At 44.0% G+C, this 19567-nt stretch overlaps 1 protein-coding gene across 1 annotated transcript in view; it reads right to left on the reverse strand.

The window, feature by feature from the left end:
- The window catches only part of PDE6D (phosphodiesterase 6D), a 41300-nt gene extending 25907 nt beyond the window's left edge, over window positions 1-15393 (reverse strand). The window contains exon 1 of the mRNA XM_075099078.1: window positions 15171-15393. Coding sequence (XP_074955179.1) covers window positions 15171-15220 — 50 coding nt within the window. The 5' untranslated portion in view covers window positions 15221-15393. The remainder of the gene's footprint in view (window positions 1-15170) is intronic.
- Window positions 15394-19567: the final 4174 nt, after the last annotated feature.

A 19567-nucleotide genomic window follows, 5' to 3' on the forward strand; every position in this document is an offset into this window, starting at 1 on the left:
TTTAGACTGTCTGTTAGCACTCCAAATCCCCATTAGATCAATAAAGCTTGCAGTCATCACATCTCATAGCTCCTACCTTCCAGGAAATGAGTTTTATTCTAATTTTTAATAGGCAGGTGTTCGCGCCACCAAAATCAACGGTAACAGGAGCACTTACGAGATTCTTGTTGGCAGTCTCAGAGAAGGTATGAATAAAAGGTCAAGCACTGAATTTCTCTTGCATTCACACACTGATTCTGTTTAAACTCCCCTTGCTCTACTGAAAGAGAATTTGTTCCTCAATACCTTATCAACACAATGCTAATTTTTATACAGTACCTTTCACTAGCAATTGAACTAATTATGAGTTTGTCAATGCAGAGGAATCAATCCAGATTAAGGCATGGAATGAATCTAGAGTTGAGCTAACTATCACATATTTAGCCTTGCCTGGATGTTCTTATTCTGCATCAAGAGAGTCCAATTACAAAGCTTTGAAGTGACTTCTGTGATTCAGAACTGGACACACTCATCCTGGGATAAAGGTATGCACAGCAGGGAAAACATGCAGAAATAGTTAAGATGGAGTAAATTTTAAACATATAAACCCTATGGTTTTACCTAGATTAGAACTTTTTTGCAACAGCATTGCCAACTCTTCTTTGACACCAGGGAAGAAAAGTATAGACACTGCTTTATCTCAGTGCAGTACATTTACACAGTGTAGCTACATATGTTCAAAAGCTCCTGGCACTGTCAAGCTCCATATTGCCCAAGCCAGTTGGCATAAAGATGGTGTGCCTTCCCTCAGGGTAGGATTACAGCTATGTATGCTATTCAGGAAAATGGGTCAGACAATTGAACTTCCTTTTACAGGTGCGTTCATATGCCCTCTCCCACAAGTAATGCTAAAGAATGACAAAAATGAATGAAATGCCAATCGCAGCCTTCAGGGAAAAGGTGAAACAAGTACAGCCGCTGCAGTACATCTGTTAATTAGTCTATAAGGACTTGTGTTTATGACAAGAATGAAAACTAAGTATTGCAACAGAAGTAACACCAGCTGAACTCAGCTCTACTGTTTCCACAGAATCACAGAATGGTAGGGGTTGGAAGGGACCTCTTGAGATCACCTTGTCCAACATCCCTGCTTGAGCAGGGACACCCAGAGCAGGGGGCACAGGAACGCATCCAGGCAGGTTTTGAATTTGTCCCAGGAAGGCGACTCCACAACCTCCCTGGGCAGCCTGTTTCAATGCTCTGTCACCCTCACAGGAAAGAAGTTTTTTTCTCATGTTTAGGTGGAACTTCTTGTGTTCCAACTTGTGCTCATTGCCCCTTGTCTTGTCATTGGGCACTATCAAAGAGTCTAGACCCATCAGGCTGACACCCCCCATTTAGATATTTATAGGTATTGATGAAATCCCACCTCAGTCTTCTCTTGTCCAGGCTGAACAAACCCAAGTCTCTCAGCCTTTCCTCATAAGGGAGATGCTCCAGCCCCTGATCATCTTGGTAGTTCTCCACTGGAGAGCAGTTGCTCGAGCGGTTCCCTGTCCTTTTTAAACTGGGGGGCCCAAAACTGGACACAGTACTCCAAATGTGGTCTCACTAGGGTGGAGCAGAAGGGGAGGATAACCTCTCTTGATCTGCTGGCCACACCTTTTAATGCAGCCCAGGATATTATTGGCTGCCTTGGCCATAAGGGCACATTGCTGGCTCATGATCAACCTGCTGTCCACCAGCACTCCAAGGTCCTTCTCAACAGAGCCGCTTTCCAGTAGTTCAGCCCCCAGCCTGTACTGGTGCATGGGGTTGTTCCTCCCCAGGTGCAGGACCTTGCACTTGCTCTTGTTGAATTTCATGAGGTTCCCCTCAGCCCAGCTCTCCAGCCTGTCCAGATCTCGTTGGATGGCAGCACAGCATTCCAGCATATCAGCCACTCCTCCCAGCTTGGTATCATCAGTGAACTTGCTGAGGTTACACTCTATCCCATCATCTAGGTCATTGATTAATATATTAAACAGGACTGGACGCAGCACAGACCCCTGGGGAACACCACTAGTGACAGGCCTCCATCCAGACTCTGCCCCATTGATCATGACCCTCTGAGTTCTGTTGTTGAGCCAGTTCTCTGTCCACCTCGCTCCTCCACTCATCCAACTCACACTTCCTTAGCTTGTCTATGAGGATGCTATGGGAGACAGTGTCGAATACCTTACTGAAATCAAGACAGACAACATCCACTGCTCTCCCTTCATCAACCCAGCCAGTCATGCCATCATAGAAGGCTATCAGGTTGGTCAAGCATGATCTTCCCTTGGTGAATCCATGTTGACTATTTCTGACAACCTTCTTGTCCTCTACATGCCTGGCGATGACCTCCAGGATGAACTGCTCCATCACCTTTCCAGGGACAGAGGTGAGGCTGACTGGCCTATAGTTTCCAAGGTCCTCCTTCTTGCCCTTTTTGAAGACTGGAGTGACATTTGCTTTCTTCCAGTCATCAGGCACCTCTCCTGTCCTCCACGACCTTTCAAAGATGATGGAGAGTGGCTCATCAAGAACATCTGCCAGCTCCCTCAGCACTTGCGGGTGCATCCCATCGGGACCCATGGATTTGTGAGGATCCAGTTGCATAGGTGATCTCTGACCCTATTGTTCAATCTCATAGCAATACTGAGCGTATCTGCACTGGCATGAATGTGACACCAGAGTTGGCAGGGCAGAAGTCACTCAGTTCTTCTAAATGCAGTTTACTCGAAGGACTTCAGGCTTTTTTGAACCTCGGCACCTTTAACACTGCCCCAAAATATCTCGCACACAGTGTATCCCCTGCTGTTTCAATCCAGTGTTGCTCTGTAACTAGGGATACATCCAGAGATCATCACAGGTTCTCTGGGAAAGCAACTCAGTATCCTTGAAATGTAATTAGAGAATCACAAGGGGATTTAATCTTATTGAGATTCTATAGTAAAACAGTATTTAGCCCTGGCACTAACACTCTTCACTTAATAAACAATACAAAAATTCAAATCAGCCAGAGAAACAGCCATGACAAGCACTTTCATGAAGTCCACAGTGTCAAATGCCAATCTCCTATTTGCTGACATGGCACAGCAGGGGAACACGCCACCGTTTTCCTGGCATTAGCTTAAATGTTTCCTCGGATATACAATCTGTGTGGACAGTACTGGCCTGAATTTCACTGGAGCTACAAATACTTTGGGTTTGGGGGTTTTTTGGTTGGTTTGTTGTTTTTTTTTTTTTAAGTTGGGCTATGTGTGCATGAGAAATGGGCATACTTTAGTCTTACAAATAGTACAACCCTGACAGCCAGGGCCTCCGTGACTAAACTCAAAAAGCATCTTCACTGCCAGTTACCCTATTTTTCCAGGGATGAACTGGCAAAAAATTATTATGAACACTCTCAACACCAAGCCGAGGGAGTAAGTAAGAATGTGATTAATTGGGTGAATATGAGTGGCCCTCTAATCTCACAGGACAAGACCACAGTGAGAATCAGAGGTGGTCCTCCAAGGGACAACAGAAAAATAGGTCATGGATCTGAGCCACTAAAGCAGTTACATCTCTGTAGCACTACGTAAGTCAATGGAAGAACCATTTTATAGTATCTTTTAAAAAGCTGTCTTTCCTCTGCTGACGTGGCACTGTTATTTTTCAGAGCCAGGAACAATTTCCGCTGACAAGATAGGAGGCTGCTGTACAAACAAGAAGTTGACAACTCATTTTAGGATATGTGGTATTAAAAACACAGGATACAAAAATCAATAGGTGCTACATGGGACATGAGTAAGTTATTCAATAAAGTGAAAGCAGTAAATTAGCTTAATGGCAGGACAACATGCTGCAATATAGATCGGTTTTTGGTTTTCCACTTACAAATGACAAGATTATTCAAGGAGGAAAGTTCATTATCTTGTCTCTTCTGAGGAAGAGAGGAAAACTTAAGAGCATACAGACCAAGTGGAGAATCAAAACAAAACTGAAAATACAGTCAGGAAGGAATGATTGGCAGTTGCATGCGGAAACTAATCTTGTAAATGGACCAGAGGCTGCTGAAAGCAGAGGCAGAGAGGAGGAATAAAGGGGAATTTACACAGATTGAGGCAGAATTCTCAAAAAGCAAGGACTCCAGATCAGAATTACTGTGCTTTTTTAGCAATGTACTACAATATGGGAAGTGCTTAAATTTGCAGTGTGGATTAGTGATTTGACAATTTAACCATCCCAACATTTTACAGTGTTAGACAGTACGGCAGTCTGAAAAGAGAATAAGTTGTTTGGAAAAGCACTACAGCAACACACTGAAATTACAAGTAAAAAATTCAGTTCCAAATGAGTTTGGAAGAGGTAAAATACTAACATTTGGTTCTGAATGTTGTACTTTAATCAGCCTCTATAAATACACGAATGTAAACTATACTGATGTGAACCCCTGAGCGTGTCAGTAGGGGATCTCTCAAAGATGGAGGGTCTGTGCCCAAACCAGCATCTCCCTGCTTTAACATGCACTGGAATTCAGACGAAAAACATTACTGTGGGGATACAATAATGAAATCTCCACAAAATGTCAAAAAAGTGATGACCTCTATTCCTTCCAAGCAGCTCCTATAGCTTTCATTGTCAATAAAATCTAGTTACGTTTATGCTAAGATTTTATTATTTTAACAAGCTTGTAGCCGTATGCTAAATCTTCAGAGTATTTAAATCTTATTTTTACAATTTTAATCAAAATCTATTAATATATTTTTCAGCTGAAGCAATGGAATCTCTTATTTCTGCTGTGAAATCAGCTGTAGTTCATAAGTGGATTATTTCAATTTGGTTATTAATAATGATTATATATTAATATATTAATATAATTAATAATAATAAAATAACAATTTATTTATTGAAAAGCTAGACTTACAGAGCTGATACAAATATTATGTTTTTCAAAGTGTGAACTTCAAAAATGTTTATGTTAAGGTGAGTGCTAATACTGTGAAGTTATACACAAAAAGCTCAAAACCTGCCATAATTAGCATTATCTGCACCCTTCAGAGCTGTGCCTAGATTAAAATACAGCCTTTATTTATTTCAATTTGCACAACCTTTTCAAACATGTCTTTGCCTCATTCACTGTATTTATTATTTCAGAACTGGTAAAACTGTGACTTGTGCAAACAATGTTATTAAGCAAGAAAACAAGGAACTACTATTCTATCAGTGAAACAAATGCATGAGACCATCATGAACCATGAAACATTTTCACCTAGCCTCTGGCAGGGCTGTATTTAAATCCGGAAGAGGGCCTTGATAAGGGCAGATATGGCTATGGGTCTTAAGAGGAGCAGAGGTTTGCTTTGCAGCTGCCCGGTTAATGCCTCACCTCTGCTTTGTATAGATAGGGAGGAGAAGGTTGTTATGGTGGGGCTGCCAGTGGTGAGAAGGGAGCTTTAATCTTCTTCTCTGAGGAACAGACCAGAGCCTTGAGGAGGTAAGCTTGTAACTTTCCTTTGGGAACCTTTTCGTTTTTATTTTTCAAGTAGGACTTTAGTTTGGACTACTTTAATATAATCTATGGGTTTGTGGGGGTTTTTTTTGTCTATTCTAATGAGAGAATGGAAGATAATAGAACTAGGGAACCAGTTTTTTCTTTATCTCTATGGAGCTAAATATTTCTCTGCAGAAGCTGAGCTTAAGGTTAGTGTTGTACTAACATAATGCAGTTCCCTTTGAAGGAATTACAAGGGGAAGCACATAAAATAATTCCTTCCTGGGGCTGTTTAAATAGTGCAGTTTTATGGCAACAGTGTAACTGTAACGATTCCTTGTGGATTAATGAGGGTGCCATAAATCGACAGCCCAAACTGGATTGAGAAACTTATTGGCTTCCCTTCCTTTTTCTGGAAAGAGTATTTTTAAAAACAAAATGCACTTGCTCTCCAAGGCTGCATGCGACTTTCAGTCAATGATTTCTTATGTCTGGCTCATTTTGAGAGTTGTAGAACGGAGCCTCTAACAGCACTTGCTACATGGTCTCAGACCCTGTTTGTGACGTTGCTTAGTCACTGGGCAGTAACTTGTCACAGAGCACAGCAATGATAAAGACTTCTTGCATGGAACAAGGTGAAAGAGAAGGCGACTGTGCTACCAATGTAATTTCTCTCTTAAGAGAAGTTATGTGACAACAAACTTAGCAATGTGAAGTTTAATACTAAGCTAGGACTTTAGAATTAGTGCTGCAAGGGTCACTAAGTGTGGTTATGTGAGAAACCTCCTCAGGTGAGTTGGTGCCGGCTGCTGGAGAAGACAGCGTGAGGCTACACTGAGAAGTTAATCTGATAAGACTGAGGCTGTGGGCATGACATCTGACAGCAGCAGCGGTTGGAGAGAGCTTCTGTTTACAGCCCTCCCCAGCTGCTTCTTACTTTCTCCCTAAAATCTAACAACTGAGCAGTCTAAAAATGCTAACCTGATTTACTGGACCAGCACAGGTCTCTGTTCCTTAACCTATTGCTTGAGCTGTTCAAGCTAGCGTGCCTCATTCTGACTGAAACAGGAGGTTGCAGTGCTCATCTGAGCAGCTCAGCTGGTAAATCTGAAAATGAGGTAACAAGCAGCTGGGGATGGTAATCTGTGCTCTGCACAGCTGCTCTGACAGAAGCACCCATCAAGAAGAATGTAAGGGCAGATATTTTTCAGATGTCCTCTCTCCTTGGAAACAACAAACCCATACCACTTCCCGGACTAAGCTTTTTTAAAATGCCACTTAAAGGCTAATAAGGTTCAAGTGAAGTAACAATCAGAAGGACTTTTTTCCTCCTTAGCTTCTGGGAAAGAAAGTAACTTTACTAGAGAAACAATGAAGTCTTAAGTTGGACTGTGACCGACAGGCAAATATTCTAATGCAACAAAGAGTCTACCCTTTAGTTGGAAGTCAAATGTCTAAAGTATCTCCAGAATATCACCCTGTATTAAAGGTCGGTAGGTATTTCTTGGTGTCCAGTTTCCAGATGGGTTGGTCTATTCCACCACATGGCAGTACACTAAAGGAGATAATGGTGGTTCTTTCTCTGCAAACCTCTTCCTTCAAGAGGAGTTGGTGTTGCAGAACTCCCTTTAAACACAGGCCTAGCAACAGTCCATGCCAACAAATGAACAGAAAATGGGTTCCTCCTTAGCAAGGGTCTCTATAAGCATTTTCCCATACACAAAACCATTTTTATTTAAAGCAATGCAAATAGCCAGTTTTGCCACTGTCTCCTAAAACAGAATTTCCTTTGACTTTACAAACCAAAGTGACTTGGTGTTAGCTCTCTGCTTGCCCAGCAGACTGTCCCTGAGTAGAAGTTTCTGATGCTCTTAATAAACCATCAAATGTTTCCAAGCATGTGTAACCTTCCTTCTGCAAAGGCATGCAGGCTATCTGCTTAGGTGGGGTATACATTCATAAACTTGTAAGATCCCCTGCATTTTCTTGATACAATAAATAGGCAAAGATGGATATAATCAGCTGCCCCAGAGACCAAATGAGCTTCTGACTAGCTATGGAATAGATGAAGCTTATGTATACAGTGTAGTGTACAGACTGACCCATATAAATACTCCTCTATAGAATTACTAAGAAGTAAAATCCCCTCCACTCTCATTCTCTCTAATGGAAGAAAATATTGCTCCTAGTTAGTTAAACAATCTTTTTGAGACAGGAGTGGATAAATTTAATAGCATGATACTTTTGTGCATAGCTATCCCAAAAGCTGACTGAAAATAGAAAATTACTCTTCTTGCTCTTGCTTTTTACCTAAGCCTGCCATTCTTCCAGAAGAATGTTGCCTGATGTTTGAGCCATGAACACAATCAACTCAAAGGTTCACTCATGGCTGAATTAATCTGATATTGTTTCCCTTAAGCCTCTTCTGTACCTAACATTTGTGTCTCAGTAAGAGCTTGGTTCAAGGGAAATCTGACAATGGAATCAAGTTCATAATCACAACTGAAAATCCTGGCTGTCAATCAGGATTTAGCAATACGCAGCTGAGGCATGGCTCCTACTGTTGTCCATGAGAACCCCAGTTACTGTCAGGTGTTTTCCGGATGGAGCCTCCCAACAGTCCTATTCTGCCTACTTGGATAGGATGTCAAATGGCTTTGGAAACTTCACAGTAATGCCCAAGGTGTATATGTAGGTGGGGGTGTTCCCTCAAAAACTGTCACCTATTCTTTAACACTGCTCTGGGAGTGATGCTGCAAAGATGCCAAACTTCTTGTTTCTGTGGGTGCTCTTGATTCAGTCTCAGGATGAAAAAACAGCAGCCTGTGAGAACGTTGTGGGGTTTTTTACTATTCAGTGCTCACCACAGTAGTTTCTTGCACTCAACTGTAAATACATGATCTGGTCCTTAAGGTATATGATCAACAGATATGCAAAAGTCACCACTCACGTGCTTACAGAACTAACTTTTGATAAATTTTGCTGTACTAATATGCAGAAAAAGACAAAATTCAATATTGCCAGGTGGACATTAAGAGAATATATTTTCTGCTTGTTATCTGTATCTGGGAACCTTGCATACCTCATATTTCTATACAAACTTTGACTATCTAGATTAAGCCAATGCTTTGTTTAGTCTTTAACGGGGGGTCTGAGCTCAAATTTGAAGCCGCCTTAATTTCCCAGCTTAGAGAGAGAGAATAGAAGAGACTTATGATACATAAATTGTGGAAGTCAAAGGTTGAAGTCAGAGTACAGTGGCCTGTATCTTACTAACTTAATGCAAAATTTTCACTCTTAACATTCTTTCCAGATCAACTTAAATTCAGAGTTAAACATGTGTAAAAGCAAGTTGAATCAGCTTCTAAGACTGCTTTAGCTAACAAAAAACTGTAATTCAGAGACACACAAGACACATCAGATGTCTGTATTAAAAAAACAAACCTACTCTGAACAGAATCTGTTTAATTTGAGAATTTTTAGTGTCTTCCCTGCCTGTCTACATCTATGTAACTTGGCTTTTTTCCTACATGTTGGCTGTGAAGATGCATGGTGGGAAGAAGCTCTATCAATTCTCACTGGATGGATTAAACTACTGTCTTCTGCTGTGTGGAAATTCAGATACTCTAACAATGGCTGAAGCATAAGGCACTGACTTCTAGGATTGTGATCCCTGCCAAGGATGCAAAGAGTAACTCATATTATTTTAACATGATATAAAACAAATAAGGGAAAGTAATCTTGCTGCTGACAACTGCATTATTTCATGTACCTTATTAGGTCAGCACTAAGCAAGCAATTAAAAATACTGAAACCATAATTCTAGTAAAATGCTGGCTGGGTAAGCTTTGGAGAGATTAAAGGATAAATCTTAGAAATAAATTCTAACTACAAGGTGCTAAAGTAATATTGCTGACTAAAATAAAACCTCAAAACTGACACTTTTCAATCAGTGGTAGTGAGGTGTATTCTCTGCAGCACCTGGCAACTCATTTGTTTCCTGTGATGGTGGAGTTCTTGATGCCCCTTCCGCTGTCAAGGGCACAAAGCACCACTTCTAACAGTACAAGTGGGTTGCATTAAATCTGAAATGCAGAAAACTGACTGACTATAGCTCATTCAGATATAAAGTTAACGTGAATCACTGTTTAAGCAAAATTAAATATTTACACTCCGTTCAATGAAAGTTAGTAAGTGGAGGACACAAAGTGTGAATGGTGCTCACTACAGAACCAGGCAGGTAAAACCAAACCTGGTAAAATTGCTTCTGCTTTATTTGCAGGTATGCCTCATGACTCATCATGTTTCTTAGGCATAAATCTGTGTTTAGCATGCCAGAACTATAGACCATCGCATACTGCAGAGCTTCTGTCAATGCTAGAAACAATTCTGATATGGTAATTGTAGCTTGAGCACAGTGACACTTCCTTAACTACCAAGTTCAACCTGCCTAAAGCTTCTATGTGAAACTCTGGCCTCTTTGAAACAAAGATCTCTTGATGCTGCCAGAGTGGGAACTTGTTCTGCAGTCAGACTAACTGGAAATGTGGACAACTCTTGCTTGTAAAGTTCTTGAACTTTCATTACCACTTTCCTGTCTACAAACCTTAGCGTACAACAGAAGACCAATTTTTCAGTTCATGTAAATGATGAACTCTGTGCATTAGATGGAAGAACATTCTAGTTTTTAGAAACTATAAACATTGATGGGAAAGCACAAACTCATGTTTTCTAGACAGTTTCAAAATTGCACTGGCACAAACTACATGCAAGTTCTGCTTTGGCTCTCTACAGAGCCCACTTCCCAACTTCTGGGCAGCCCTGTTCCCTCTTAGCTGGCCAGTGCCTCCTTTTAACCCATGAATTTGGTGATTCATCTTTCTATTCAATTTCAAGAAGTCTAAAATTTATATCTGAGGAAGTGCACCTCAAAACAAAGGGGAATTTTTAAGCCAATTAAAGCTGCTACCTTGTTAGTTTTGTAAATACTGCAACTGATCATTTTACAAGAATAAGCAGCTAAAGGTCTACTGACCTAACGAACTGGAAGATCAATTTCATGGAGCTTCTGTTTGGATTTCTCAACTTTTGAATGCTGCATCAAGCTAGTTCAAAACTTCAGTGACTATTCTAGGAATTGATGGGCTACAGTTTGTTTGGCTTGTTTATTTGTACAGCTACCTTGGCTACAGCTTCTGTGTGTACAGCAGAAACAAGGTAGAAGCTGGAAATAGAAGTATCTCTGCCTGCAGAGTAGTATAAAGTTCACAGAAACTCTTAATGCTCTATGGCATAACTATATTCTCATTACAGCTCTATACATCTTTTTAAGCGGTCAATGCTCTGCTAGAATGATTTCCTAGACATAAAAACAACGGAGAGAGGAGGCTTGGAAGAAGCTTGGGGAACTAGGAGGATATTGCACAAGGAACTTTGAGGATTCCAGAAAGCAGGACAGCCTCTAACATATAAAGTTTTGCCTACAAATGTTCAAGTGCCCGAGCTACAGGTACATATTTATGCTGACCACAAATACTAGTTTTGTAACCCTGTAATTATTCTGATATACAGTTAATGTCTCTTCATGCTTATGTTAACTGTATTGATTCATTTCAGGAGGCTTCTGAAGTATGGTAAGATATACTATGTGGCCTTAAATGGAAGTTCATGGAAAACCTGTCCTAAACTGATAAACATCTATATGGCAATTAACCCTATGGAGATCCAATTCTGATGAGACTCCTCTGTACATAAGAAAATAAAATGGGTGATATCTTGTTTGACTTGTAAGACTCAAAATACAAAACAGATGTGCTTACTCGTATGTTGAGAGGCTAGACTTAGCACCTTAACCATGTTATGAGACCCAAATGGCTTGTTTGGGTTTTCTCTTCCTTGCTGCCTTGGCTGATCATTATAGGAATAAGTGCATAAAGAAGCTGAACTGTGGTCCCTCAAGAACTGGATGTGAATCTGTTGTTCCAAACCATGACTGGATATTTCTAATCTACAGCACAGATGCTATGTAAGAAAGCAAAGCATATACGCTTTCCAAATGTTAGCAAACCAGATTAAATAGGATAACTGTCTACAGTGTCCTCATTCTAGTTAGCATAGTGCATTAAAAAAAAATATCCATGCTAGTCTGTAACAGAACAAATATAAATAGGCAACTTGCAAATTATCATGGGGGCTGGTGGGGGGAAGCCATCAAAAAAACCTGAACAAACCCTGGATTTTTGACTGTTAGGTAATTACACTATCAATGTTACTTTTTTATGAAGAAGGACGCTAAATACATTTAATAGTAGATGCTAACTCTAAAGGTAAAATGACAGAATGAAACCTGAAGAATGTGATGAAAGGGTGAGTGAGGGTCAAGTAAAAAGCTATTCTGTAGTTTGACGGAGTAACTGTCCCATCTTCTGGAGAAAAAAGGCATAATCAAATTTAATTACAGGACCAGCTGTGCATAAATACTTTCAGAAATAAGACTGGGCTAATATTCCAGAAGAACGAATCTTCAGTTACCAACTGAATTGCTATTGCTTGTAGCCAAACAATAAGCCTGCATTTTCATGGTACTAGACTACCTGTAGATATTACGCTAAGTGTAACAACAGCTGTTCAGGCGAGTGCCTTCACAACAGGCAGTTGATGAACATACTTACAAGCTCTATTAACAAATATTGTCTCTGAAGAAGTGACAAGCTATAAAAGTTTTTGCTGGCTGCTTTCAAACTCCTACTGGAATGTGCTTACTAGACTGTCAGTGTGCAAGCTTTAACTGGTGCCATAAAAATTCTTAGGACAAGTGTAATAAAGTATAATGAATATCCCCATTTGCCTGCAAGCATCAAATATTTCTCCTTTGGTTTTAATCTCTTTAAAATAGCAAAATTAATGACAAAAGGGAGTAAAAGTTTCTGGCTTGAATTTCAGGACACTAGCCACAACATGTTTTTGCACTAGTGTCATAGAGGAAGAAAAGCATATCTCTGCATTAAAGTCAGAGTGTGGATTTGGGCTATAATTTAATTTCCACAGCAGTATGTCCCAATCAGTTGGAGAGCTTGTAATTAACCTCTTCTCAGGAACCACAAGTAAACAGGATTTGAGGAAACTTTGATTACTCAATGTGAACTGGTTTTCCAGCAAGAGCGCCTGTTGCTATGTTAAAGCAAGTATTTCAGAAGCCTGCTTCCCCAAGGTTGTGTTCTACCCTATCAATGGATCTTACCACACAAGGAATCTAATATTGCCACACCCTAGGTGTAATAGTGTACTATTTTCTTGTGATAAAAGCAAGTCCAGTTTGAAGTGCCGAGTTTGCAGGGTGTACTTAAATTAGTGGCATTGAACTCCCTCCCTCCTGGAAGAAGAAAAAAGTTTTCAAGTAGTCAAAGTATAAACTTAGCTTTTCAGAAGATGCTTCTATCTTTCTTTCTACTAAGTAAATTATATTAGCATATACAGCAGTAGACTGAGCAGAAGATAAAGCATCTCTTTAAAACATAATGCTCTCTAGAATACATGTTCACCCTTAGAAAAGAAAGTTGGAGCTGATGGCTCGTCAGAGAGCATGGTTGCTTCTGGGCGTGAGTAGTTTCCTGTGTGGCTGGTGCAGCGTCTCAAGGCTTCCTCTCATAAATGAGGAATGTCTATTCAGCCACTCTTCTGGTTTACTAAAAGCATAATAGATGGCTTTTCAACTATTTTAACGTGCTAAAAGTTCCAGCTATGAAATATTTGGAGAAACTTTCCTGTTTCTGAGGCTTTATAGTGCCTGGCTCCTATGGCAACTACCGAAGTCCTCTAGCATGTTTCTGGAGGAGCACAGTCAAGGTTCTGCCTAAAACCATCCTGTCAGAAGTAAAACTGACATCGTTTTTTTTTGCAAGGACAAGCAACTAAACTTGAGGTACTTCAACATGGAACTGCAGAGTATTTCTACTAAAGCTTCTTGTCCATGCTATGGCTGCTTGAGATAATAGTTTACCTTTGCAAGGAAGGATGTTAGACAAACCAAAAAGCATTTTCTACTAAACCCAACAAACAACAAAGCAGCTTATTTCAATCAAAGCTGGAGAAAGGCCTTCAAGTAAATTCTGCTATCCAGGAAAGACTATATACATGCACATGCAAAAGCACTTACAAGTTTGTTCCCTAGGCTTAACTTCCCAAGCACTCCTCACTTCTACCAACAGCTTAGTCTGGTCTTGTCAGAAGCTTACTCTTTTTCTAATTGCTAGCACAAAATGCTCTTAAATCATATTTTGACAGCTGAAATACCACATCTTCATAAATAAAAAGATCAATAGTGCTAGTGCAGAAGCAAAGGAACCAGATGCAGTACTAAAGGCTGGGGGAGGGGACAATGATTCAAAAGTTAGGAAAAGCATCTGCTTATAGTTTGATAGAAGCTATCTATCTAAATCCAACCTAAAAAAATCAGATCCTGCTACAGCTGGCATAGAGATTATGAACATATTTCTAAACATTTTTTTTGTGCAATGATAATAGTATTAGATCAAGAGGGTACTCTGTTCACTTCTGTCCTTTTCTTTGTAAGAAAGAAAAAACCAAACCAACCCACAACAGTTTCCTGGTGTCTAAAGGTAAAGCTAGCAAGCATGCATTTGCCTTCCAAGCTTGGAAGAATCTACTATAGGAAAATACAGTAGCTTTATTTCAGAATTGGCATAGTTCTCCCACCCTTACTTTGCACATGGGCCTTTAGGTTGAGCCTTTCTCCACTGAAATCCTGGGTTAGAAAGGCACATAGAGGATCTTGCTTCTCTTCCAAGCTTGGATCTATCTCATGTCATTAGCACTAAATTCATATTCAGATAACGCAGACATGAAATGAGAATGCTTTTTGAAAGCCACAACATGAAAAGTTTGAAAATGAACTGCACAGAAAGACATTAACACCTAGAGTATGTCAGCGTTAGTAATAAGACATTGTACGAGCAGCTGTGACCAAACACAAGGTGTGCCAGTACCTTATGGTATGAAAAGGAACGAGATACTTAGTTGCTTCTGCACCTGAGGACCAGGTACTTCCTTCCCAGGCAGAGGTGCCTGAGCGCAGGCCGGAGGGGCAGGGATGGGATCCTCCTGGGGCCGAGGGCACCGGGCGCCCAGCTGCTCCACCTGCCCTCTGTGAGTAGCCTTCGCTGCCGAGGCGGGGGCTCCGGGGCCGCTCCCGCCGCTTCTTGCGCGGCCCCTCTCCTCCTGCCGCCCATCAGTAGCCGCCCGGCGGACAGCTGCGGCGCCGGGGAGGCCACGGCCGCCGCCGCCTCCCCGGTGATGGCTTTGGCCACCTGCCACCGCGCCGGTGGGGACACCCCACCCCGTCCCACCGAGCAGGGCCGGGGGCAAGGCCCCAGCGCTACGGGGGCTCCGTCCCCGCCCGTACCCTCCTACCCCCAGCCGGCTCGGGCCGCTCCCAGCCCCGCAGGGGCCCGGTCACTTCCACCGGGAGGGCCGCCGCCCCACCCCCCGCCGCCGCCGCCGCCACCGGAGCGGGGGGACGCCATTGAGATCAGCCCAGCCGCGGAGGCGTTGCCATGGCAACCGCCCTTCCCGCCCCGGCGGCCTCGCACTCGCACTCCCCACAGCGGGGCAACGAACCCCCCCACCCCACCTCCGTGTCCCGCCCGCCTCACGGCCCCTGCCGGCAGGATACAGCTTGAAGCCCCGGAGGATCTCCTTGGCCCGCTCGTCCGTGGCCGACATGGTCCTGCCGCGCCGCGCCGCGGGCGGACGGGGCTGGGCCGGGCCTGGCTGCGCGGGCCTGGGCGGGAAGGCAGCGGTGACAGCGGCGCCTCAGGACCCCCCGCCCCTCCCCCCCCCCGCTCCCGCTCCCTCGCACCCGCCACTGGCCGGCGCAACCAACCCCAGCAGCCTCCCGCCGCCCCGCTGCTCCGCCCAATCGTGTACCGTCACCGCCCAGCTGCCACGCCTTCTGGCCAAAGAAGGACGGCACGGTTGGCCAATCAAACGGCGTGCCCGCCCGGCCGGCCCCTCCTCTCCCGTTCAAGGGCGGCTGCGCGGCGCCTGTTAAGGTCGTACGGCCTGGCCGAGTCTGACGTTGCCGGGGGATGGGAGTCGCTTCGAGACAAACCTCGGCGCTCTGCCGTTGTGAGGCGGTGGCGAGCGAGGGGAGGCCTCGGGGGCGCGAAGGCGCCTCGGGGTTGGGCGGCTTCTCCTCCTCCCCAGCCTGGGCGTCCACGGGCGGGGGGCGCTTGGGCTGGGCCGGCCTGGCAGCAGATTCGTCCCTGGGGGCTGCTTGGCGGCAGCTCGGCCAAGTTCCAGCTCTGAACTTGGGTGGTACCGGTGGCTTGGGCGCTTGCCCTGCTGGGGCTCAGAGCGGCTGCTGCCTGTGGAGAGGCTGGAGCTAATGGGACCAGCGTTATGGAGAAAGTTTAAAATAAATAGTGTGTTTTCCCTGGAACAAAAGCAGCCTTTGTACTGCAGAAATTTGGCCTTTGTGTAGCACAGTAGATAGGGGGGGAAAGCCGCTGCTTCACGAGCACATCCCAGAAGCCAGGTTATTCTTTAAAAAGTTAACTTCTCAATTAACAATCTGAGCGCAGCTAATACAAAGCATTAATAAGTCATGAGGGAAAAATAAAGGCAGCAGTTGTAATCCGGGCTCGGAACAGGACCAGCGAATGATCAGGGTGCTATCAATACATTCATGGTTCCACTTGCCTCCAAATCAGCTAGCGTACAAATGACGAGAATGTGAACATTAATAAAGGCCATGCTCGATGTGTAAGGACAAGGCTGCTGCTGATATAACCAATAAGAGAACTTAATAATAAAAATAGGTAGCATTTATTTCCCTGATATATGTGATTCATGCTCAGTTCCACACCATCAGTTGGAAAGTGTATGAACAGATCATTCTGAATCTGGGCAGAGCGTCAGGGGCACGCTATGCTAATATGTATCTACCTTCTATTAAGAGCCCTTCCTGGGTTTTAGATAGGCTGTGTAATTGTGCGCTATCTAAGGAAGAGGGGCTAAAGATCACTAAGGAGAAAAGACTGATGAGGAGAAAAGGTGAGCAAGAAAAAAACCAGACCTGAAGAAGGCAGAAACAAATGGTGGTGTGTGTGGGAAGAGGCTGCCAGGTAGAAGTATGACATGCTGGTTTACACAAGGAACTCAATCCTGCCTCTGTTCAGGCTCCTCAGAGATGAAAGAGCCAGAGACCAAATGGACCTGGCCGCAAGGGACTTGCAGTGTTGAAGAGCTTCTGTAACACAGGGGTAGGAGTGTTTCCAGAATTTAGACTCGGGGGCCTTTGTGTTTTCTGGCCAGAGTTCCCAAATTCACTTTGTTGTGCAGGGAAGCACAGGCCTGGCTTCTCTCATTTTTGAACTACTGAAAATCACAAAAGGGCTCATGGCCGAAGTGTGAAGTTCTCATGTCTGCTCCGGGCATGGGCAGCAGTGGAACGTGTGACACCATAACTTAGAGAATGATAGAAGCCCTGGGATCACTTCTCCTCTCAGTATCCCTTGGCTGCATTAACACAAGCAACACTTTTGTGCACATCGGCTTTCCAATCCACTTGCAAGAAAGTTGCTGCAAGTCTCACTATCCCTTGGTGCCACTTTGTACTGAAAACCTTGCCTTTGCTTGCACATCTCTGGCAGGTGGACAGTTTCTGAGCTGCCATTGCAGGTGAGGAGATGCCTGCAGCCTGCTTGCTGCTTCCCCAGAAGATTTTCTCTCAAGGTGTGGATAAACGAGCTGGTGTTTCCCTAGATCAGCATATCTGGGAGATGGTTTTGTAATCTGGGGCTTCATCCCACCCCACACTTGATAGAAGGGGTTGTACGACTGCATATCTGCAGCCATCCAGACACACATCTCTCCTGGCCTGGCCAAGGTGCGAGGTGAGTGTCTGGCGAGAGAGCAGGTTAGTCTCTGGATCCTGGGAAGCTTGACAGCTTCTTCAGCAGGAGGTGGGAGCTACCATCACCCTGTGCTCTGGAGACGTGTGCTGGAAGCTGTGGGGTCAGAAGCCTGGAAGGAGAGAGAGTAAATAAATGAAGCATGAGGAAACCACACACAGATGAGGAATGAAACTGCATCCAGGACTGTGTTAGCATTTATGCAGCCTAGCTTACCCCTAGAGCTACTAGCTGTTAGGTCATGTGCAGATGCACCTGCTCCTGCTCTAACATGGCCATGGTGCCAACACTTGATTTTATTTTGCTTTATGTTTTTGGGAAGTAGAATTATTACAGGCACTTTAGGAACCAGTTCCTAATCCTGGTAGCTAAACCCAGCCTAGTGTATAATTTCTGAATATAGTGTGTATTATGTGAGTTATTGGTAAGGTCCTATGTTATCTTAACATACCTCTTTTCACAAGAGCTTTTTTACATAAACCACCTTATTTGTAAAAGGTGAGGAAAAAGATAAGAAACACAGATGTACCTGCTTTCACTCTCGGCCCTTTCCTTGGTGAGGCTGGGTGGTAGTTTTGCCAATGACACATCAGAATTGGGACTTTGGGAGGGGAAGAACCAGCTCCAGAATCATGTCTGGGGCACTGGGAGGTGCACACCTACAGGGGGTGAAGCTGGTGCTTCTGGTCTGGCAGGCAGGAGGCAGATGCAGGCAGGGTACAGGTGCCGGCAGGATGAGCAGCTGGAGGCACAGGGTGCTCAAGAGCCTGAAGAACCAGACACTGAACTTGGCATGCTGGAAACTGCAGGACAGGGGGGTGTCATTGTGCTGTTAATCACACCCTTCAGGGTCTCTGTCCCTTACAGGTGACTTTGCAGCCTTGTGCCTTGGCTTCTGAGAGAAACTATGTTCTCAAAGGCTCGTCTTTGAGGCTCCACAACCCCACTGCTTGGGGATATTACTCTGGGTTTACGGTTTCTTTTCTCAGGCAATGCAGGGAAATAAGGCGAATTATCTGCTGCCTGAAAGGGACCTGGATTGCAGAATCACAAGGGGAAGAGATGGAGTGAGTCAAGAGATAATGCCAACATTAAAAGATAAAATGGATTAACATCTCTGCATGCAGAAAGCTGCGTGGGTGGAGCAAGAGGTTGCAATAACAGTTTAAAAGGGCACAAGGCAGCTGGGCATCCTTGTATTTTTCTATCAAAAAAAAAGAAATTCATCCCAAAAGCTGAGCTTAGCTGGTGCTATCCTCCAAAGTCATGTCAGCCAGCCAGGCTGGCCACCTGCATTCTGGAGGTGTCAGGACATCCTGACTAACAGACCCTCCTGGCTGACCTACATGGGGCTGTAACACAACTGATTTTCACCTGCAGCCTCCAGCAAGAGGTGGCAAAAATGATCAATGGGAAATAGCTCGCAATCATATATTTCAATTTCTATTTCAGCCTGGGATTTCAGCTTTAATGACTCTTGAGACAAATGAGGCCATGCACTGCTTGCCCAGGGCAACTGTTCCGGTCTGTCTGCAGGGTGACACGAACTGTGGTGGAGGGCCTGTGATTAAAGAGTTAATTCTCCCTCCCCATGCAGATGAGATCTAAGTGTGGCTTAAGTAAATTACTGAATGGCTTTTATAGCCCTGGCTGCATTCCCTTGCTGCACAGGGCCTCATTTTTTACATCCAATTTGCTGTGAAGGCCAGAGTGTCACAACAGCATCTCAACAACTGCATTTCTGCACTTGTCTGACACCCCTTCTCTGGAAGATGGGACCCTAGGGATCCACTGTGGATGGCTCTGAGGCACAGGCTAAGCCCCATCAGTTTCCCTAATAGTTTCTGCTGTTCATTCCCTGAAAGATTCCCCCACCTGATGATGCTGGTCCATGGCTTGATCTTCAGGGACTAGCTGACTGAAAGCCAGAGGCACTTTGCTCTTAGTTTTTAACAGAAGCATGCTTTATTCAGTGTGGCACAGATGAGCGTGCAGACCTCAGGAAGGGTAAAAACCTCAAAAGCCCTCTTGTTCCCACCTTGCTCTTTTACTCCCTCAAAAGTCTTTTGGCTCCTGCTCTGCGTCCTGAAGAGGATCCCAACCCCTCCAGCTCCCCTCCCTGCTCCCCGACATCACAGACTGAGCTCTGCCCTTG

The sequence above is a fragment of the Phalacrocorax aristotelis genome, chromosome 7 (assembly GCF_949628215.1).
Source record: "Phalacrocorax aristotelis chromosome 7, bGulAri2.1, whole genome shotgun sequence".
Classification (NCBI taxonomy): domain Eukaryota; kingdom Metazoa; phylum Chordata; class Aves; order Suliformes; family Phalacrocoracidae; genus Phalacrocorax; species Phalacrocorax aristotelis.